General features: G+C 37.3%; 1 protein-coding gene across 1 annotated transcript in view; it reads right to left on the bottom strand.

The window, feature by feature from the left end:
- The window catches only part of NR2C2 (nuclear receptor subfamily 2 group C member 2), a 42772-nt gene that overhangs the window by 15095 nt on the left and 4128 nt on the right, over positions 1–23549 (bottom strand). The window contains exons 2-7 of the mRNA XM_065407610.1: positions 12647–12757; positions 8589–8789; positions 6211–6313; positions 4540–4719; positions 1724–1871; positions 158–251 (exon numbers count right to left, since the gene is read on the bottom strand). Of these exons, the coding sequence (XP_065263682.1) occupies positions 158–251; positions 1724–1871; positions 4540–4719; positions 6211–6313; positions 8589–8789; positions 12647–12757 (837 nt within the window). The remainder of the gene's footprint in view (positions 1–157; positions 252–1723; positions 1872–4539; positions 4720–6210; positions 6314–8588; positions 8790–12646; positions 12758–23549) is intronic.

Below are 23549 nucleotides of genomic sequence, written 5' to 3'. Positions count from 1 at the left end.
TGCCCTCTACCCCTTTGCAGTGGAACAGCAACCGTTTGGCTGAGGTAAGGACCTTTTGTGACTGCAAAGGGGTCAGAAGGATTTCTTTTTAAAAACATACCCAAAATAATGTAGTAAATAAAATGTAAGATTTGTAATAAAATGAAAGGAATATTACCTTGGAGTCTGTAGCTAGCAGGACTGTACCATCATCCCGTATCAATGGCTGCTGAATATTCACAAGCATTCCTGGATCAAGAAGACCCGTTGACCTGTTCAGACATGTAAAGAATCTAAGAGTGAACCTATTTCAGTGCAGTATAATGAGGATTACTCTTATTGGGCTTTCCATTTTGTGATGTTGAGAATTTATCCATCAGAATTTGGTCCTGCTGAAAACTATTTCCAAAAAATAATGTGTGTCCTGGAAGAAACTGCACTTTAACTGGAGGGTTGGTGATTTTGCCACTGCAAATGAATGCCTTTCTTTCTTTTGCTAAAGTGCTGGTGATTTCTCAACCTGATTTTCCTCTCATTAGCTTTTCGATTTGATTTCTTCTGTCATGCTGGCAGGTGTCATCTTCTTCATTACAACCAGTAAGCCATTATTAGCTATGTAAATTTGCATGGCACTTTACAGAGGATCATGCCCCAAGTAAATGGCATTCCAAGTGAGACAGGGCAAAGACAAGGATCACATCAGATGAAGAAGTGAGATAAAGAAAGAACAATGTTTACATAAAACCACATATCCCAATTTTACTTCAAACTTTGTCCTGCTCTTACCATGCCCCTTGTCTAATGTTCTTTCTCCCTTTTCCATACATAACTTAGGGCCTGATCTGTGAAGTGCTTTGTAGTCAATAAGTATAATTATGATGTATTTGTTATTTATATAGCATGATAGGTTTGCATGGCACAATATAGATGAATAATGCATGACAGATTCAGGCCTCAGGGAGTTTATCATCTCAGGGCCTGGCACTGAAATGGTAAACTCCCTGAGGCAGGAACTTGTCATGCATTATTCAACTGTGTTATGTCATGGAAATGTATGGTTCTATATAAATAACAAATACATGATATTAATAATAATACTTATTGATTATAATGTGGTTATTAGGGTTGTGAAGGAGAACACATCTTGCATGTGCAACAGAAAAAAATATAAAAGAACAAAATGTGTTTGACCACAGTATTTATCAGACACTTAGTTTCATACATAACACAAATGCAAATATTTAGCAGCAAATTTTCAAAGGAGTTTCCAGTCCAGCCTTCCAAACTGCTATGGCATTTTTATTTGAAGTCATTGCATATGTGCATCAGATATTCAGACTCCTAAATGCCTCAATTCTTATTGCAAATACTATCTGCACATATTAATTGTGCTCTAGAACACACAAAACTTGTACCAGAAAAAATTGTGCATACAATTGTGTCTACTTTTGAAAATGTGGCCTTTAAGCTAGATTGCTATTTTCTATCTATGTTAGGATATATAGTATTCATTACTATTGTATCCAAATGTATTTCCATGCCCATTTGTTTGGAAATATCTGAACCCTCAAAGAATAACCACCATCATGTAAGAAGGAAACTTCCATTCTAGAATTTAAAAAGAGGCCATACTTTTGGGGCCTGATCCTACATCCCCCTGGAGTTCATTGTTTATAAAACTGACTCCACAAGACTCTAGTCTGAAGGCATCTTAAACAGACCCATTTTACACCTAAAAACTTACCGGGCGCCATCTTTATCTGCTACAAATGTTGGAGTTGCTATGAGAGGGCTTCTTAGGTCTTTCCTGATATAGATTTTTTCAGTTGAAGCTGCACAGTTGGTTGGTTTCTCCCGTTGCACATCAAAAGGCTTTCTTTCACTCTGAACCGCTTCATCAGAATAGAAAAATACAGATTTGAAAGGAAATAATTCATCCAAAAACTAAAGTAAAGGAAAATCTTAAAGCAAGATTTCAGTTTGCATGAAATGTGTTGGCTCATTTCAGTTCAATGCAATATTAGAAATTCAGTATGATAACTGAAGAGACATAGGTCCCAGTGTTGCAATGCACTTAATCACATGTTTATTAAATAAGAAATCAATGGGACTAATCATAGTCTTAAGTGGGATTGAGGTGACAGCTTGCTACTGCATTGCATTTAACCAAGTTAAGCATTCAGGAAGACACATTTTCACACTATGATTTTGAGGAAAGGAATATGTAGATTTTAGACCAATGATATTTCTTGAACATTTTATTTAAAAAATCAATGCTAAAATTCATAGCAGGGCAGGCAGGCTAAGAGGAAATGTTTGCACTGCTATATGGCAGAAGAGCGTTTAATGTCTAGGCACAGTGGATCTGTAAATGATTTAAAGGTAATGCACACATCTAGCCAGTTAAGAAGGTCTAGTGGGCTCCTAAAAAAAATCTCTCCAGGATTAAAAATACCTCCAGTTTTAAAGTGTAGGGAAAAAGGCTTATTGTTCAAGGTTCTAAAAGGGATATGGATGTATCTCAAGCAAAAGAATCAGAAAACAACATTAATGTTGTGATTTTAAAGAAAATGAAATTTATTCCCCTGAAATATTGGGTCATCATAGTTGAGTGGACTATGCATGGGACTGGCAGGCATGAACTCCTGCCACTAATTTGCAGTGTGGCTTTGGGCAAGTCATTTAACTACATGGTGCTCACTTGAAACATTTTCTCAAAAATTGGGATATTAAAACTGATATTCTTCGCAAGGGTGTTGTGAGAATTATTTAATGTTTGTACAACACTATATATACATATAGTGCACAATATAAAATATAAAGCACTATATAAGTTCAGAGCATTACTCTAGTATTATTGTACCAGTCATACATTCACACAGCAATCAGCTATAAAGCAGTTCTTCTTCATGGTCTCATGAATCTAACTTTCTTCCACCTAGCCTTCCCACCTTAACAAAAATAAAATTTAGAAATAAAAAAAAATTCCCCACTGACTGGGGATGGAGAGAAAATTATCCTAATGTTTGTTAGCAATCATAAGGCCTTGAAACTAGGTTATGAACATGATATATATACTGTACCTTGTATAGAAAGGATTTGCTGTATTGTTTATTAACATTGGATTAAGTTCAATGATTGCCAGTGCAAATAATTCACACTTATTAACCAAAAGCCTGATCCAGTGTCCACTGAAATCAATGGGAATCTTTTCAACTGATCACAGTGGACCCTGGATCAACCTCTAGAAATGCAGCAGCATCTGCAGTTTGCCACTAAAAATGGCATTGGGACATTGTAAACTGCCAGCTCAAAAGAGCCCTACAGCTGGCACAGCTGGCCATGGGAGGCCCATCCCAAGGTAGAAGGATCCTGTTATGGTGTATAGCTAGCATAATAGCTTCTCTGCCACCCGTGTCTGGCATAGAGGGCATTGCCAGTGATAAGGCAGTGGCTGGTGCTTCCCTGTGCCTCAGAGATCCCAGATGGTGTAACAGCCCTTTAGGCCCACTGGCAGGTAGAGAAATTCAGAGCAGTTTTCAGACAGTTCTAATTTACATGGCGGGGGAGACTGGCACACAATTAGCCCAGGACCAAGAGAACACAAAGATGTCTTAAAGACATATTTGCACCTCCCTCTTAAGCTGCATTGTATACTCTTTGATGACAGCCTTTGACTCCAGGTACTTTAGAGTTAAATAATATTCACAATAAAATAATCCCAAACTTGTAAAGAAGGTATTGGAATAATATTTGCAATGAATATAAAACGTAGCTTTATGTCTTTTCTTTTAATAAAACAAATTTGGGGTAAGTACAGTGTTATGCAATAGTATGCCACAAAGGTAGAGAACATTGCACTTCATCTCACAGAACAGAACATGCCTTATTTAATGGGAAATCTGCACCAAGTGGGATTTATGGTACATTATTCTATAACAGGAGAAATAAGCCCCAAATCTGACAGCAAAACAAATCTATCCATACACAAGAAGTTATTCCAAAATGAGGCCAGAGAGTTTCAGAAGGGACCAATACATTATCTTGTCTGACCTCCTGTATATCACAAGCCACCAACACCACCCAACATCCACACACTAAACCCAACAACCAAAACTAGACCAAAGCATTACAACCCACAGGAAACCACACAAACATGTGCCACAGGCAGAAAATAGGAGTGTCATTCTCCATTACAAACACTGTACTTGTAAAATGCACTAAAAGTGAGGTTCTATATATCCCTTCTTAGGGGATGTGATATAATATCACACATAAGAGATTGATTTCAAAGTTATTGATCGCTGTAGCTTGAACTTCCTCTACAAAAGTGAACCAAAGAACAGGTTTAGAGAAGAAAATGTGAGGCAAAATGGGATGACAAAAATTCTGTAACAAAGATACTTCTTGATCTGTATTCAAGAGAGTATTGCAGATGTCTTAGAACTTGGTGTTTCACATGGACAAAGATAGAAAACTGAAAATATATTTAACTGTACTGATCATCTACATATTTATTACTTGGTAGACAAAGTATCAGTTTGGGTAATGAACACTCACATTCCATTTTCATGCCCATCTCTAGGCATTTCTTAAGCCTACAAAACTGGCAACGATTCCGATGGTGTTTATTGATGATACAGTCCTGGTTGCTACGACAACTGTAGGTCAAATTCTTCCTTACACTCCTTTTAAAGAAACCTTTGCATCCCTCGCAACTGACAGCGCCATAGTGACGACCTAAAGGAAAAGGGAATGCATATGCAGCTCGGTTACCACAAGGAAATGATTTATATTTTTAATACCAACATTTTATTTATAGTAGGCAGAGCCTATTGACAAATCACACCTTGATTTGTTTTATATTCCTGGTTATTCCTCATATCTGCAGGCACTGATGGTGAAAGCACTATTCTAGTCTGATGTCATAGTTTTGTTTTGCGTTTCTTTCAGGAGATCCTCCAGGATCAGCCCATTTCCCACCATCCTTGAAGAGTATGCATAATGGCAACACCCACTTCAGCCCAGGACTAATGGTTCCTCTTGGAGTCCATCAGTGTAGCTACATAATTGCTAATGAAGTCACATGCATGGATACAAAATATATAAAGGATATTACATGCAAAAATGACATTAAAAGAATATTAAAGTTGCAAGTCAATCACTCAAAACATAGGAAATTCCAGAATAAAGGTTGTCCAGGCAACATTAATTCAGACCCCTTTGCGTATGCATTATGATACTACCTTTAATTACATGATCACATACTACTTTTTTCACAGGACCCCACCTCATTTAGTGCGTTGAATGGATGGAAAGTGCTCACTGACCAGTTGAGCAAACTCCCTGCACTGTACTCTCAGCTCAAGCTTGCCCAGGAAATGAAAGAGCATTGGACCCCAAACTTACTCTCAGGGACAGGAGTGTGTGGTCAGGCCTAATGGTTGGAGCCATGGAGGTAGCCAGGCCTGAAGATTAGAGTGGAGCCAAGCTGGAGTCAAGGATCAGGATTATAGGATACACTGGGGCCGTAGTTAAGAGCAGAGCTGATGGTCAGTGACAGGGATCAAAAGCCGAATGCTAGAGCCAATGGGTGAGCCAGAGATATGGTCAGGAAGCCAGGGGTGCCCAGGATGGAGAAGGGCAGGGGCTGAAGCAGTCACAAGAGCAGGCTGGGTAGGAAGCAGGAACATGCTCAGCTGTGGACATGGAACACGTCGAGCACCCAGCGAGCTCTGTTGCTGTGTTAAATAATAGGTAGCTTCTCCCCTGCACCAATCAAGAAGCGCAATCAATCATGCAGCTTCCCCACTCCCCCGCCCCACTAGGATCAGCTGTGTCCAGTGTGTTGCTAGGACACTGACCATGCTGCAGCTGGCTCCCTGACACTTACACCCCTCACATTGTGTTGTTGCTAGCTGGTCAAAAGTGAATGTTTTCTTGCCAATATTGGAGTTCAGACTAGTATTGGTTCAAGGAGGGTTTAACTAGTCTGATAACAAGCACAGCTTGCCATAATTGTGGTCAAGTATCATGTCATTTAACTTACTTGTTCACAATTGTGTTCAAACCACAAGTATACCAGCCATAGGTGGTGATAGCCAACACATTTCTGTACTGTAAATTCATCCTCTTTTGACCGAGTCTCAACTGCTATTCTCACTATACATAAACACATTGTCACTCCATCTTTACTAGTAACATGTCTGTTACAAGAGTATATTTGCTTACCTGACGCTTTATCTCCACAAACAACACAATATTCTACTACTTGTGGTCGCTGGACATCAGCTTTACCCAACAAACGTTCCACTGAAGCAGAGTCTGTCACAATCTAAAACAAAATGCCAGAACAGTTAAGGTGTTGCTTTGATATATCACATCAAATCAAGCTCTAAAGAGATTTCATATTCAGATCAACTGATTGGCTTAGCATTGCTAACTCTTGCAGGTTAGTACTTGCAATAGAATTTGGCATCTAACCTGCTTAGGCACTTTTGTAAATCCCAGTAGGCACCTAAATACCTTTATAAATCTGCCCCTAAATTTAGTCTGGAAGCCTGGTTTAGGCAGAGCCCTGTTGCAGTTTGGAAAGATAGAGTCCAGTCTGGGAGTTTAGCTTAGGCAGAGGCCTGATTCAGAACTGAAAGATTTATTCCTGATTGGGGCTCATCTTAAGCAGAGACCTGCATTAGCCTTCAAAGATTCGGGGCTTGTCTACATAGAGAAGTTATTGCAAAATAAAGAAATTTAAGTGTAATAGCTATACTGGAATAACTTCCCCATATAGGTAATTTTATTCTGGAATAAGAGTGCCTTTTTCCAGTTTAGCTTAATCAACTTCCAAAGTGGATTAAACTAAATCAGAAAAAGGAATTTATATATTATAAATAATATGTGAGTTTTTTTCTGCTCCTCCCCTTTCACTGAATTTGAGCCTCTGATGCCATTCACATAGGTAGATCACTGTGTGACAATGCACTTCACCGCAGGAGCAAATATTATCATTTGGATAGTTAACTGGTCACTTGGAGTTGTAAATCAGATAGCTAAACATCTAACTGCTAATACTCATACCTGCAATAAAGTGTAAGTACAAAAAAACAGAAGGTACAAATTTTGTGGACACAAATTTTGCTCACAAAAGGGAACACAGCCTTCTGAAAATATAGGCCTGTCTAGTTTTTTTTAAAGTTATTACTCCTCTTTTTAGACACCATAAACAAAGTATATCCACTAGTTTTGTAGTTCCTATGAAAATAGAGGGCCAGATCCTCAGTTGGCATAAATCAGCATTACTTTATTGACTTCAATGGAGCTATGCTGGTTTACAGCAGCTGAAGACTTGGCCCAGAATGTTTTGTGCACCTCACATTAGCTCTATTTCATTCACACTCCTTTTAGAGCAGTGGTGGACAACCTGCAGCCCGCACATGGCCCGTCAGGGTAATCCGCTGGCAGGAGGTGAGACAGTTTGTTTACATTGACTGTCCGCAGGCACGGCCGCCCGCAGCTCCCAGTGGCCGTGGTTTGCCGTTCCCGGTCAATGGGAGCTGCGGAAAACGGCAGCCAGCATGTCCCTGCGGCTCGCGCCACTTCTCGCAGCTCCCATTGGCCAAGAACGGTGAACTGCGGCCACTGGGAGCTGCGGGCAGCCATGCCTGCAGACGGTCAATGTAAACAAACTGTCTCACCTCCTGCCAGTGGATTACCCCGACGGGCCATGTGCAGCCCATGGGCCACAGGTTGCCCACTGCTGTTTTAGAACTTTGGGGATATCATTCAATTATGCGAACATACAAACAAGAATGCTTGGCAAGACAAAGTGCTATATGAAAGGAAGTTAAATAATGCAATAATATAAAATTCTGTTCAGTTCAAAATACAGGATGAAAATAGTCCATCCTTAACCCTTTGCATACCAATAAATCAGAGGCAGGATTAAACCTAAAAGAGAAGAAAAGGGAAGAGAGAGGAAAGGAAGGAAGTGGGGGAGTATAATCCAATAAACTCATAATTTTTTCATGGTATCAACAAAGAAGTTAATCCTGACAAAATTAATCTCACTGACAAAGTTTTTAAAAAGCTTTTAAAAAACAGTTTTAAATTAATTATGTTTATTAATTTAAAAAATTAAACTTCCAACCATATACAGGACTCAGGTTATACTAGCACAGTGCTTGGTTTTATTGGCTTTTATTAACTGGGGCATAGAATCAGTGTATTATAATATGTTACAGACCATTGTAGTACTGGAAAGAAACAAGGTCTCATCTTTAAATATTCACTTACAGTTCAAGTTAACTCCTAGGAATTGTTGTTTATTTTGGTACAATGTTTCCACTGTTTTTGTGCTGAATATAACATGATTATTTTTGTTTCTTTTATGGGTCTGTCTGTATTTTAATGCCCAAATCATCCCATTAAACACAGACACTAAATAAAATTATGATTCAAAACAAAAGGTTTTTGGCTTAAAAAATATGTACACAGGAAGTTTAGCTTTTAGAAAACTATCAAAACTTCTAGGGGTTTAGAGCTATTATACAATTAAATCTATTTAAATCAATAATCGAAGGAGGATAGCCTGTTTTAATTATTGTATTTACCTGAATTCTGCCTGGTACAATGTTGTCAGTGGTGGTAAAGATAAGTTGCTTGGCATTAGATGTTTCAGGTGCTGCCAATATCACCTTTCCTGTTCCAGTTCCATCTGGACTGGCCAAGATAAACTGTTGCTTCGGAGACACTGATGAGTCCACTGCTGTAACTATCTGGATTTTCTGTCCTGTTTGCTGATCTGTCACAATCTGCAATAAATGTTGAAGGATTTTATAAGGCATAATATAAGATTTAACATTCTAAAATCTTTGGTTCTATCTCAGAATTATATCTTATTACCTGATAATGGCTCTTCACTGCCTTGCAATTTACATAGTCATTTATACTTGTGCAAAATAAGTGTAAATGATGACACAAAGTGCAAGGCAGTGGAATCAGGCCTTTATGTATACATAGTACTTCTGCAGAGAAGGGTACTTGTGGAATGGGAAGCACTGGTGATATGAAAGGTGAGGAAGTAGCTGGACTATGGTAAATCACATTAAACAGGTCAAGAAGGAATCTCTCTAATATGTAAACAGTGAGGAAGCAAAATTTGCAGATGATACAAAATTACTAAAGATAGTTAAGACCCAGGCAGACTGTGAAGAACTACAAAAGGATTTCTCAAAAGTGGGTGACTGAGCAACAAAATGGCAGATGAAATTTAATGTTGATAAATGCAAAGTAATGCACATTGGAAAGCATAATCCCAACTATACATATAAAATGATGGGGTCTAAATAAGCTGTTACCACTCAAGAAAGAGATCTTGGAGTCATTGTGGATAGTTCTCTGAAAACATCCACTTAATGTGCAGCAGCAGTCAAAAAAGCGAACAGAATGCTGGGAATAATTAAGAAAGGGTTAGATAATAGGACAGAAAATATTGTGTTGCCTCCATATAAATCCATCCATATAAATACTGTGTGCAGATGTGGTCACCCCATCTCAAAAAAGATATATTGGACTTGGAAAAGGTTCAGATAAGGGGTATGGAATGACTTCCGTATGAGGAGAGATTAATAAGACTGGGACTTTTCAGCTTGGAAAAGAGATGGCTAAGGGGAGATCTGATTGAGGTCTATAAAATCATGACTGGTATAGAGAAAATAGATAAGGAAGTGTTGTTTACTACTTCTCATAACACAAGAACTAGGGGTCACCAAATTAAATTAATAGGCAGCAGGTTTTAAACAAATAAAAGGAAGTATTTCTTCACTCAACGCACAGTCAACCTGTGGAACTCCTTGCCAGAGGATGTTGTGAAGGCCAAGACCATAACAGGGTTCAAAAAAGAACTAGATAAATTCATGGAGGATAGGTCCATCAAAGGCTATTAGCCAGGATGGGCAGGAATGGTGTCCCTGGCCTCTGTTTGCCAGAAGCTGGGAATGAGCAACAGGAGATGGATCACTTGATGATTACCTGTTCTGTTCATTCTCTCTGGGGCACCTGGCACTGTCCTCTGTCGGAAGACAGGATACTGGGCTAGATGGACCTTTGGTCTGACCCAGTAGGGCCATTCTTATGTTCTTATGTGATCCGAATAGTATAAAATGAATACCAATTAAGTATAATGACCAAGGTTCTTATGTTCACCTAAGTGAAAAATATGTAATATATTGTACATGGCTATGTATGACCAAGCACATATCCAGTACACATACACAGAAAATCTAATCTGATATAATCATAAAGTTTCCTCACTTAAAGAATTAAAAGTGAAAGTAAAAATACTTTGGAAAACTATATGAGATCAAACTCATCCATTCTGAAAAAGGGAAACGTATTAGTAAACTGTGAAACTAGCCTCTTCTGGTCAATACTAGAGACAGAGAGGCAAGGGGGTCAGGTATCATCTTTTTATTGGACCAACTTTTGCTGGTGAGAGAGACAAGTTTCCGAGCAAACACAACACTTCTTTGGGTCTGGGAAAGTACTCTGAGTGTCACAGCTAAATGCAAGGTGGAACAGATTGTTTAGCATAAGTAGTTAGCACATTTTCTAAGGGACCATTAGAGGTAGAGTGGCCCATTAACAACTCTGCAGTCATAGGACAAAAAGAGGAGGTTAGTGGGCTAGAGATTGTTGTAATAAACCATAAATCCAGTGTCTCTGTTGAGTCCATCATTTTTAGTGTCTAGCAGAGTTATGAATTTAAGCTCTCAGGCTTGTCTTTTGGTGTTGTTCACACAATACTAGAGACAGAAAATTAAAAGCATTCCATCTCATGACTATAGCTGAGATTTCTTCTATTTTGTGTGTGTGTGTGTAGTTAATTTACAGTTAAGGCTTCTATGCTAATCTGACCACTTGTGTGAATAAAGTTTCGTAGCTCAGAAAACATAATCCTTATCAAATAAACATATTATCATCATCATTTAAAAAAAATCTAAGCATATGGAACAGCCAATTATGATAATTAAGGAGCTCACTAGGCAAAAGATCTCTGGGCTATCTTGCTGCTCCACAGAGCTCTTACTGGCCATCACAGTGTTTTATATTGAAAATCTTAGCTGGTAGAATGAAGTCACACTGAAATCTTGTCTATGGGGTCAAGACTGATACCTCTATGATGTTGCCTGTACATATTTACAGAGATGGGAATTGTTCTTTTCCCATTCCAGTATTCTCCCTCAGCATGGACTGGTAGTTCTTTTAGAAGTAGTAGAGATCTGAGGAACAAGATTAATTGTTCTGCCCACGTGGGCCAAAACTAAAGTTATGCTGGGAGGATCTGCATTATGAACTTCAGAATGTCCTAGTATTCTTCAGTCATACATGTTGAGGAAATATAAATCTTATGATGAGGTGGTGAAATATATACTGATATTGTAGATCTGCTAGATAAAAAAGGTTTTTTGCTATTGTTACTTAACCAGAAATATGTCTGCAAAGGAGAATCCTTCCACAGTGATAGAATCTAGAGAGTAAGACAGTGAAGAGGCATAAATTGTCTGAATTTTCCTTTCCTAGATTTAGAGGGAATATATAGGCAAAAACTGCAGGTAAAAAAAATATATATATACACACCACAGAACAACTCTCAGTGCCTATCTACAAATGACAATCATAGAATCACAGATTCTAGAAATGTAGGGCTGGAAGGGACCTTAAGAAGTCATCAAGTACTACCCTCTGCACTGGGGCAGGACCAAGTAAACCTAGACTATCCCTGACCTAGACTAGGTGTTTGTTCAACCTGTTCTGAAAAACTCTCAAAGATGGGGATTCCACAACCTCTCTTGGAAGCCTATTTCAGACCTTAACTACCCTTATACTTGGAAAGTTTTTCCTAATATCTAACCTACATATCCTTTGCTGCAGATAAAACCCATTATTTCTTGTCTTCCATCAGTGGACATGGAGAGCAATTGATCACAGTACTCTTTATAACAGCCTTTAACATATTTGAAGTCTGTCCCTCCATAGTCTTCTTTTCTCAAGACTAAATAATTGCCAGTTTTTTTAATGTTTCTAAACAGGTCAGGTTTTCTAAACTTTTTATCAGTTTTGTCGCTCTCCTCTAGACTCTCCCCAATTTCTCCACATCTTTCCTAAAACGTGGCAGCTAGAATTGGACATGTTACTCCAGCTGAGGCATCATCAGTGCTGAGTAGAACAGGACAATTACCTCCCATGTCTTACATACAACACTCTTGTTAATACTTCCCAGAATATTAGCCTTTTTCTCAAGTGCATCACATTGTTGACTTATACTCAATTTGTGATCCATTATAGCCTCCAGATCCGTTTCATCAGTATTATCACATACCTAGTTCTTCCCCATTTTGTAATTGTGCATTTGACTTTTCCTTCCTAAGTGAAGTAATTTGCACTTGATCTTTATTGAATTTCATCTTGCTGAATGCATACCAATTCTCCATTTTGTAGAGGTCATTTTGAATTCTAATCACTGAAAGATATCTGGTACATTAAAAACAAGAGCTCACTATAGTTTTCAAACATATTGTACATGGCTATGTACTGGACAATAACTGAATGAGGTTTGCTTTCATAATAAGGGCCCCATTGACTGAGTTATTTAAATTAAAGATTTTACCTGAATGCGCTGTGGTGAAGCTACAGAAGAGTCTGTAGAAATAATTTGGATGCGTTGAGAGGGGCTGGTCATCACTGGAGATTCAGATAATGATGTCTGAACAGTCTGTACCTGTAAATAACAAGATAGAAATTTCATTTCATGTAGTTATAACATAGTGGACATTTTTTATCTTAAGCATTATACAATTCCATCATGGATTCTAGACTTATCAGAAAAGGTTTCAGTAGCTAAAACACACTAGTATCTGCTTCCACTGAATTGTCAGAGTACGTTTTTGTTGGCAAGAATGAATCTATTATACTACAGATCAATCACTGTATAATTAGAATTGGCAGAATTCAATTTTTATTTTTTATTATTTTGACGGATAATATCAATGTTTATTTTTAAGTATTTTTCTATTTGTATCTACTTTAATTTTCACAGTTGTGCAAAATTATGGATAGTAAGCATTTTTTCAATTTTTATCTATTTACATTTTCACAGTTGCAGGAAATTATGGGCAGGTCAGACAATTATTTAATGACAATAGACGCTGAGAGTCAAAAAGTTAAAGCTGTATAACCACTAAAACAGAAATTGTCAACTTCATATGTCAACATATACAATGTAAAATAATACCCTTAAATCAAACTATTAAGTTGTCAAGCAGCATTTTTCTTACTTTGTCTATCAGTAAGTTTCTATTAATATCAATTTAAATATTTTTTCATCGGTTTGTATGTGTACGGTGTGAAATTGATGTTTACAGACAGTTACCAGTAAAAATCTAATCTTTCCAAGTCTAGGTATAATATTACTTGATCATGCTTCTCAGAAGAGGAATACAATTTAAACAGTGTGGTCACTATTACTGAAATGAAAAAAACATATCTTTTTTCAACTTCCAGTTATTTACTCAATAAATCTTTTTTGCTTCTTTTTAAAATAAAGCTTTTCAACATATTAGTAATGATATTTTGTACTAATATATCACCTTTCATCTGAGGATCTTAAAATGTTTTATGAACAATGAAGTCCAAAATTTTCAGCCTGGTTTGCCAAAAATTAGACACCTTACTCAATACTCAGGCCCCTAACTTTCCAGAGGCCCGAGTGGCTGACTCTCCCATTGATGTCAGTGGGAATGGCTGAGTGCTCAGTATCTAATAAATTTAAGGCTTTTAGTTAGGTGCCTGAATATGGATTTAGATGCTTAATTTTAGGCAACCAAGTCTGAAAGTATTAGCTATGATCCTACAAGAACCCTTTGGAGATAGGCAAGTATTGTTACTTTTATTTTACAGATGGTGAAAGCTGGGCATACAGAGGTTAGTGACCTGCAGAGTGCAGAGTTTTGAGACCACTGCTCTATCCACTAGTCCAGGGGTTCTCAAACTGGGGGTCGGGACCCCTCAGGGGGTCACGAAGTTATTACATGGGAGGTCACGAGCTGTCAACCTCCACCCCAAACCCTGCTTTGCATCCAGCATTTATAATGGTGTTAAATATATTTGAAAGTGTTTTTAATTTATAAGGGGGGGTTGCACTCAGAGGCTTGCTATGTGAAAGGGGTCACCAGTACAAGTTTGAGAACCACTGCACTAGACCATGCTTTTAAAGCCACCCTCTCCAGTGTTGGAGATGGAGAAGAAAGACCTTTCTGTCTCAGATTCCATTCCTCCATCCTACCTTTTGTTATGTAGCTCCAAAATATCCTTGGGAGCCAGGAGGTGTCTTGACTCTTAGCCTGGACCTAAATAAAAAGGTATTTAGCGGTAGAGGAGGAGGAGAATGTTCTGGGGCAGTCCACATGCCTCGAATCTGCCCAAATTGGCATTTATCCCTTTTATTTCCCTGATCTTATGTGGTCAATCCAAAGTCTCTCATAATATCTAGTTAAACTATGTAGCCTCCTTGGAATAAGTGGCAGCCTCATTTTCCAAGCTGTTGTGAGAGCAATTTTCAACTGCAGTGAGTGTTATTTAGACATTTATTTACAGTACAGTAGTGTTTGGATATGTAACTCTATAAAAATGACTTAGTTAAGTTTGAATTTTATTGTTTGCTCAATATGTAAGTGTAAAAAGTTGGCTTTTTACTAATTATCGGTGCTGTAGACTTAGACCTACCTTCCTACATATCATCACCAGAAATTAATATTAGGCAGCAAATTTATCTCCTTAGTTACATGTTTAATTACTATTATCCTCAGTGAGAGTTTCACAGATGTAACTGAGGGTAAAAATTGACCCTCCAATTGGAATTCAGTTAACAATTCTGTTGGTGTGTGAAAACAAACAGATACCATCTCCCTCTACAATACCTGTCTGCATTGGCCTTGCTGCAGGACTAACAGGTGTAAAATGCAGCATAAGTCTATTTTTGTCACGTTAGTGACAAAGCAGATCTGACTCTGGATACATGCAGGAAGCAGATCAGTTTCATAACAAGTGCTATTTTTACAGTTAATTTTCAGAGCAGAAATTGATTTTAAATACAGTTGTTTGAGGCTGAAGGATGCCCCATGGATGCTTAGGAAGTGCAGCTGTCTCCATCCCTGGAAGACCCTGGATAAACTGGAATCAGACTCTAGGAATTTTGTGACCCTCAGAAGGATATGTAGGATTTAGGATGTTGGTGGCAGAATGTCCCATAGAAGACTTTGAGGGTGAGGGCTTTAACTCAAGTAAGAGTGAATGAAAGATGTTGGCTTGACAATCTTGAAGACTTCTATTAGTCCACAGAACTGATACAGCACAGGCAATGCAAATTTGCACATGTACAACTCGGTCAATTGTGATTAAACCCCAACCCGGCGGAACCATCACAACACGAAAGTTCAGTCTCCATGTCCTATTCAATCTTCACCCTTGTTGATGCAACTGCCAACAAGAGGAAACAATTAGTACTGATTTTGATCGTTGGTTATTTGAGGTAGACACCTTCCCACAAGGAAACAGACTAAGGCCTCCAAATGGATTTCACAAAGGCCACTTAAGAGGCTATCTGATGGTAATGACTTTCAGTCACAATCAACTTACAGATAAAAGATGCTGTATGCCATTACTAATCCCCAGAGCCATCCAACACTCTGTTTTTGTTAAGATTTGCTTCAGTTCTAGGCCCCCCCCCCCCCGGGCCTTTTAAAAACCACCTTACTTAATCTTACTTGGCTCATTTATATCTAAATATAATTCCTCACTATTTGGAAGATGCTGTAGAAACATTTTCAAGCCTATTTGTGTTTAAGCCCAAATAAAGTTAACAGCCATTGTGTAAACATTATATATACTGTATATAATTCAGGACCTGGCCCTACAAACTTTCCACACAAAAGATGCCATCTGAAATCAATGGGAATTCTACACTTGGATGGCTTGCAGGACTGAATCCCCTGGCTTACAGTTAGTGTAAAATATTTCAGGTTAAAATACTTTAAGTAAAAAATTTCAAAAATTCCTTTAGCTAGTTCCAAATTATAGAAAATTTTAGTACAAACATTACATACACTTATTTGTGCTGCATTCGCTAAAATTGGCTCTATTTTACATTTAAATTTTGCAGATCAATAATTCATGATGTGGACAAATGCCTTTGCCTATTATCAGAAAATTTAAAACAATGGTGATAATTTGATTAGAAAATCACATATCATGAATGTGCAACAATATTTTCCACAAAAAAATCTTACAATATTGTTAACATATAGATTTTATATAGATGTGAGGCCACTGCTTTCATATTAAAGATTGTAACAACTTCTCAGGATAAATTAATATAATTTTAATTAGTTAATAAATATTTACACAACAGAATGTAGTAGCTCCAGAGGTGTCATTACAATCTGTCAAATCAATAGTCTGCAACATGGTTACTTTTTTCAGTCACATGCTTTATTGAGAGTAAATTAATATTGTTATTGATTCATTTTATCTTTTTGTAGAAAAACTGACAATAGATTTTATATACACGGCATAATTTGAATAACTAATACTGTAGATTATTATTACAGGTGATACAAAATGATAATTTATTTTAAAAAATCCCTTTTAATATACAAATTAAACAGTCAGTTAGGGAACTCAGATACTAAGGTGATATGGGCCATAGAAATAGACAAGATAGACAACCATAATAAGTGCCTCATACTTAACTTAAATAGTAAGGGTTACAGAAGATCCAGTTTCTGCCATATCTATTTATTTTAAACCAATGAGGCACAAATTGGCCACAACTCTGCCCTTCTGATAGCTGTTCTTTCATCTTAATTAATTAAAAGCTTGGGATTCTTAGTTAAGTCTATCCTGATATTAAATGACACCCGTCACAAACATTATCACATAGATTTTGAATTGTTGATTAACTCAGAATCATATGTCAGTCCATCCCTTCTTCTAATAAAATTCTATAAATTATGGGGTTTCTTAGGGTCTTCATTACCCGCTGTATCGGCGGGTAGCAATCGATTTATCCGGGATCGATATATCGCGTCTAGTTAAGACGCGATATATCGATCCCCAAACGTGCTCACCGTCGACTCCGGAACTCCACCAGAGCGAGCGGCGGTAGCGCAGTCGACGGGGGAGCCGCGGCCGTCGATCCTGCGCCATCTGGACCCCAGGTAATTCGATCCAAGATACTTCGACTTCAGCTACGCTATTCGCGTAGCTGAAGTTGCGTATCTTGGATCGATCCCCCCCCAGTGTAGACCAGCCCTTAAACAGTCTTTAAACACACATTTATATTGTCCTGATGTAAGAGTCTGTAATGCTGTATTTACAGTGCATGACTGACCCTAACGGCTTCATATTAGCAATGCTGAGTGGAAATGTCTTTTCTGGAAATCCTCAAGAGAATAATTAAACACTATTTTTGTAGTTTTGGGACTTGTTCTTGGATTCACTATCTCCCTGAATGATCTTACTTGGAGATAAAACCATTGATTTTCCAAATTGAAGTATATGAATCTATTCAATTTAAGTGATGACGACAGGTCCAAAAACATCAAGCTTACAAATTTTACCAAGCAATCCCAGAAGTACCTGTTGATCAAAGTTTGCATTGCTGGAGAACAGTTAACTAGGCACCTAGTCATAAACTAAGTTTGTATAGAAAGTTCTAACCTTCTGTGACCTTTTGTGGTTAACACAAAGAATTAGCTTAGCTACTCTATGATTTAAACAAAAGAAAAGAACTTAAGGCACAAGTCAGACATTACTGTATAATATCTCAGAGACAAACCTGTTAAAATAAACATTACTATTAACTGAATCATGCAGTTTCACTCTTTCGTGCTTGTAGTGCTAGGTAATACTGTGTAGTGTGGAAGTCAAATCCAATAAACTAAATCATGAAAGAGCAAGACAGTACCTCATATAATTATCTCATATAATTATTTCAATGGCACAAAATTGTAGGAAGGGGAATACAATTAGTAGAATCTCTCAATCACTGGCAGATATAGTATATCCTATAGCTGAAAACAAGATGTCTGACCAACAAAAATTTAACTGTTAGTATCAGAAGGCTACTGGAAGATCTAATTTAACAGTAATTTCCTTATCCTGCGTGCCAAGTCATTAACTGAGATCCACACATTTTAAAAGACCTAATTTTTAGCTGTTAGGATATTTTAGCTGTTTCATCCTCACCTGTGGAAGGCTAATCCTTTTTGAAGTATTTTAATTACCTTAGACCACAAAAGCACCTGGAGTCTACTCTTGCCCTAATGTATGGGGATTTGCAGAGGTATGCATGAAATAATGTCACTATGCAAACAGGAACTAGAGTTAACTCCTCTGTAAACTCTTTGGGGCAGGGTCAGTCTTTGTGTTCTGTATTGTATAGCGCATAGCAGACCATCTCACCTATTCAGCATCATCACATAATTTCCCTGTGGGATTGTTTATATGAAAAAGCAACATTAGTAAGTATTTATGGGAATTATTTTTAACTATTTTAAAGAAAATTCAACAGATGGCAACAAGGAGAAAGCTAGTACAATATGATCAGCCAGGTGTCCACCTATAAGGGCTCTGTAGACCACAGGTGGACCACATTTTGAGAACCACTGCATAAGTTATGTATTGATGTGTCATTTTCATTTTTCTTCAGAAACTGAAAAATATTTATGCACCTAAATTGATTAACCTGAAAAACAAAACACTATTTGGTCCCAAAAGCTTATGTTGAAAAAATGTATGCTTTATCAATAAAGGATATATTGCATATTTTGTTTATTTAATTGCTGTCTGAATGTTTATCTTATATTTTAGGATTCTCTTTATGTCCTTATTAATGTACAGCTTCTTTAGGCTCATCTATATGATGCCATATGAAATAATGATCATTTTATATACCTCACAATAGCTGAACATTTCAGGTGCATCTACAGAACACACTTGCTGTGCTACGGAATATACCAGACACCTCTTACCATTCCACTGATTTCAATGAAATGTTAATGGTTGACAGCAGAACAGCATGTGTACTAGAGAATCAGAAGCACAAAAGGTTAGTTTTTCTGAAATAATCAAATTGTAGGATTGAGAAAAGATCCAGCAGCTTCCTATATTAAAGCTTAGTTTCTCCCCTAACCATTACCACACACATACAAAGAATTAGAATGTATAACACTAAAATGCTGTATTACCACCCTAACCAATTAGCTACAACTATACAAGTTTTAAATATTTAATTGAAAAAAATACAACTCTAAAAATATATAACTTTTTTGAATGGATTTAAGGAATGTTACTATCAGAAACTGTCCAGCTTCTCTTCATAGGGCTATTATACAAGAATGTTTTTTCTACGGTATTTGGCTGTAAGTAGAATTCAGCTTATATGAGAAAAATATTCTCAACAAAAAAGGTCTGTGAATATTTATTTGAGACAAATAACAGTTTTGCTTGATATTAAGTTTATTTTTAAGATATGAGATCATAACTAGCATTCACTATTCAAATTTATAGTGCAAAAGACATCACACACTGTGGAACTTGTACCACATGTTTAAAGCAGCCACAATAGAAGCTGTATAAACTGTAAGCAAAAATCTAATCCACCAACTTTAAGTAAGGTAGGTATAATCTATTATGCAAAGAATGAAAATGAGTTAAAAAAATCAAGGACTTCTATTTTTTTGTCATTTTTAAAGAAAAATTAACAATTATTTAGAAGTCTATCAGTAGATGATAAAATAAACAAAACAGGCCTTAAGTTGTAAGAAACTTCAACATACTACATTTTAAACATGTTTAATCAATAAGTATTTAAAAGTAATCACTAAATATTTTAACTAACATTTGCTCTGAAATTAATCCATTTGCTAAGTAAAAGGCCTTTTCAAAAATAGATTTCTTTAAGCAAAATTATTGAATATACATAGTTCAAAAGAAGATAGAAAATGTGCTTCAATAACCTTTGTATTGTTTGCTTCCTGGCGCTCCCTAGCTATATTTTGTACAGACTCTAGTACTTACAGTGTCAAATCCTTCCTGCAGCTTTATTTACATTTTTCCTCAGCAAACCTCTCAGGCCAAAACAATCCAACAAGAATACAGAGGTCAATTACAATCTATTCACAGAATTTGCATCCAGGTTCCATTAGTGAAGATTCCAATCACTGAAACCAGACAGAATTGTTTAAAAATGCCCTCTCTGTGACCCTGCTCCTCTGAAGGTCAAGTGTACTATCACTCCCTGTAACCAAGGAAGCAGAATCGACGTGTTCCTGCTGTTTTGCCAGCTGCTGAAGCAGTTTGTCTAATAATACGATTAATTTCATCTGGGGGAAGATGTACCCAGGTTACAAAGCTTTCTCCCCTGTTTCTCTTCCTCAGTCCCCAAACCTGCTACCTCTCCATTAGGCAGCAAAAGAGAATTCTATGAGAAAAGAGTTTGCCCTGCTCTTGAATTATTTTCAAATCAGTAAATGGAAAAGGAAAACCACCATGTTCCCTGTGGAGCATCTTTATCTTTACAGTTCATTAAGCTAATGTATTTAAAGGAACATGGGCCTCTCTAAATTCCTATGTGCCCCTCACACATGTAGTAATGTAATCAGTCTTGTTACATGTTAGACTTAATATATTAAATACATGATGCACGTGAGAAAGTTATGATTCATTACTTTAATTCCCTGACAAAACATTTGGATCAGACTACAGTGAAATCTGGAAAATTAATGCAACAACACACTATTAATAATAGAACATTTTGAAGTATCAGTAAAGGAGGAATGTTTTTTTGCCCTCATAATATCGACTACACTTTGGGGGGGGGGAAAGCTGAAATGTTTGAAAAGTTTTATGACAATGAATTTCATTTCAGTGAATTTCCATTACACAAACTTATGTAACAACTACATGACTTAGCTGACTTTAAGTAACACTAATACTTTATTTCAACTTCAAGGACTCCTGAGTATTGAAATGAGCTCACTGTTAAAATTAGGCCTTTTTCACAACAGTGAGGAAATAATGAAGATACAATTTATGTACTGTGTAACATTATTAATTTGGAAAGGTTAAAAATTTTAGGCAACATCTATAGAATAATTTCTCCTTACCAGGGCCGGCTCCAGCGTTTTTGCCACCCCAAGCAGCGGAAAAAAAAAAAAAAAAGCCGCAATCGGTGGCACTTCGGCAGCAGCTCTACCGCCGCTGCTTCATTCTTCGGCGGCAATTCGGCGGCGGGTCCTTCCCTCCGAGAGGGACCGAGGGACCCGCCGCCGAAGACCTGGACGTGCCGCCCCTTTGCGTTGGCCGCCCCAAGCACCTGCTTGCTGTACTGGTGCCTGGAGCCGGCCCTGCAACTTACTCATTATAGGTGCATATTTGCAACACAGATCCAACAGCAATATTTAGTCAACAAATCTATGTCCAGATTCAGAAAGGTATTTAAATACATGCCTAAATTTATGAATGCAAGTAGTCCTCTTGAAGTCAATTGTACTACACGTGCTTAAAGTTTGATGCATACTTAAAAACCATGTTGAACTGGGCCTTAACGTGTCTACCTTGCTAAGGGAAGTGTTGTTTAGATAGGTTTATGATGTCTGACTGGCAGATGCCTTTCAACTGTAGGTCACCAGTTGGAATCCAACCCAGCTCCATAGAGATAAAAAATATTTTTCTCATCTCACTGAGGCATAGCTTTAGATAACTGTCGTGAAAAGACCATTCTGGATCTTTGTAAAAAAGTCGGAAATGTCAAATGCAGCACCAGGGACAAAGTGCCCTCAAAGCAGGATGCCAGCTGTGCAACCAAGTCTAACTGTATTCAGATCACAATTGTAGTCCCATCTTTTTGATAAACCTGCATTCCCCTCTCAACAACTTCCTTCATAAACTTAACACAGAAAAAACTTGAAACTTCTTGGAAACTGTGAATTCTTTACATAACTATGTTTGTCTTTTGCATTCCTAGCTGACAGGTGCCTAAAAAATACAATAGAAAGGTTATAGTGACAAAAGTACGTAATTTACTACATTAAAGGCTTATTGAGCACAACTTAGAAATATTTTTTCTAAGCAGAATTAATCAGTATATTGGTTTTCTTTTTGATATACAGCTACAATAGCAAGCCATGCATGATTTTTATAAGACATGATAATATGTCAGCTCTAGCCTCTGTAGAGAGAACTTAGATAAACAGCAGATGCAGCCTCAAAATAACAAACATGTCTGGGTATGGCAATTATTCCTCCTTTCCTTACAAATGAAAGAAGGATGAGATTTAAAGTGGCATGGTTTGGGAATATGAGAAATACTCCTACAATCCACAACAAACATATATATATTATACAGGACTTGTTTGAATAGAGACAAGCATTAAATGTGTTCAAAACATAAATGATGTTTAGAATACCTCAAACATCTACCTTAATTTTTCATATGTAATACCCAAGATTACTGTTTCACAATCAGTATTATTTAATTTACCAATTCACTTTTGTCATTTAAATCTAGACTGCACAAATAAGGAATAATCCTACACTGGTTTGATGATGGACTAAATTATGTACCTCCCCCCCCCCGCCCCCATTTCAGTGTTTGAGTCCATAAGCTGAATTCATTGGGTACATAAGAATGGCCAAACTGGGTCAGACCAATGGTCCATCTAGCCCAGTATATTGTCTTCCGACAGTGGCCGATGCCAGGTGCTTCAGAAGGAATGAATAGAACCGGCAATCATTGAGTGACCTATCCTCCTGTCGTCCACTCCCAGCTTCTGGCAAACAGAGTCTAGGGACACTCAGAGCATGGTGTTCCATTCCTGCCCATCCTAGCTAATAGCCATTGATGAACCTATCCTCCATGAACTTATCTAGTTCTTTTTTAAACCGTTATTGTTTTGGCCTTCACAACATCCCCTGGCAACAAGTTCCACAGGTAGACTGTGCGTTGTGTGAAGAAGTATTTTCTTTTGTTTGTTGTAAACCTGCTGCCTATTAATTTCATTGGGTAACCCCTAATTCATGTGTTATGTGAAGCAGTAAATAATATTTCCTTATTCACTTTCTCCACAGCAGTCAAGATTTTATAGATCTCTATCATATCCCCTCTTAGTCATCTCTTTTCCAAGCTGAAAAGTCCCAGTCTTCTTCATCTCTCCTCATACGGAAGCTGTTCCATACCCCTAATCATTTTTACTGCCCTTCTCTGTACCTTTTCCATTTTAATGTATCTTTTTTGAGATGGGACGACCAAATCTGCATGCAGTATACACACTGTAAAATACTAAAGAAAGGATTTTAATCTTTCTCTCCGTGTCCCCTCCCCACTACATACTAGGAACCTCCATATAAGGTAATCATGACTAGAATGTGGAACTAAAATTGACCGCTTTAAATATTTGAAAACCAGTCAGCAACAAAAGGACTAGTTACTTGTATTCAAATTTGCATAAACA

The sequence above is a fragment of the Emys orbicularis genome, chromosome 7 (assembly GCF_028017835.1).
Source record: "Emys orbicularis isolate rEmyOrb1 chromosome 7, rEmyOrb1.hap1, whole genome shotgun sequence".
Classification (NCBI taxonomy): Eukaryota; Metazoa; Chordata; order Testudines; family Emydidae; genus Emys; species Emys orbicularis.
Note: the sequence above shows the minus strand (reverse complement) of the source record. Positions and strands in the feature narration are given on the sequence as shown.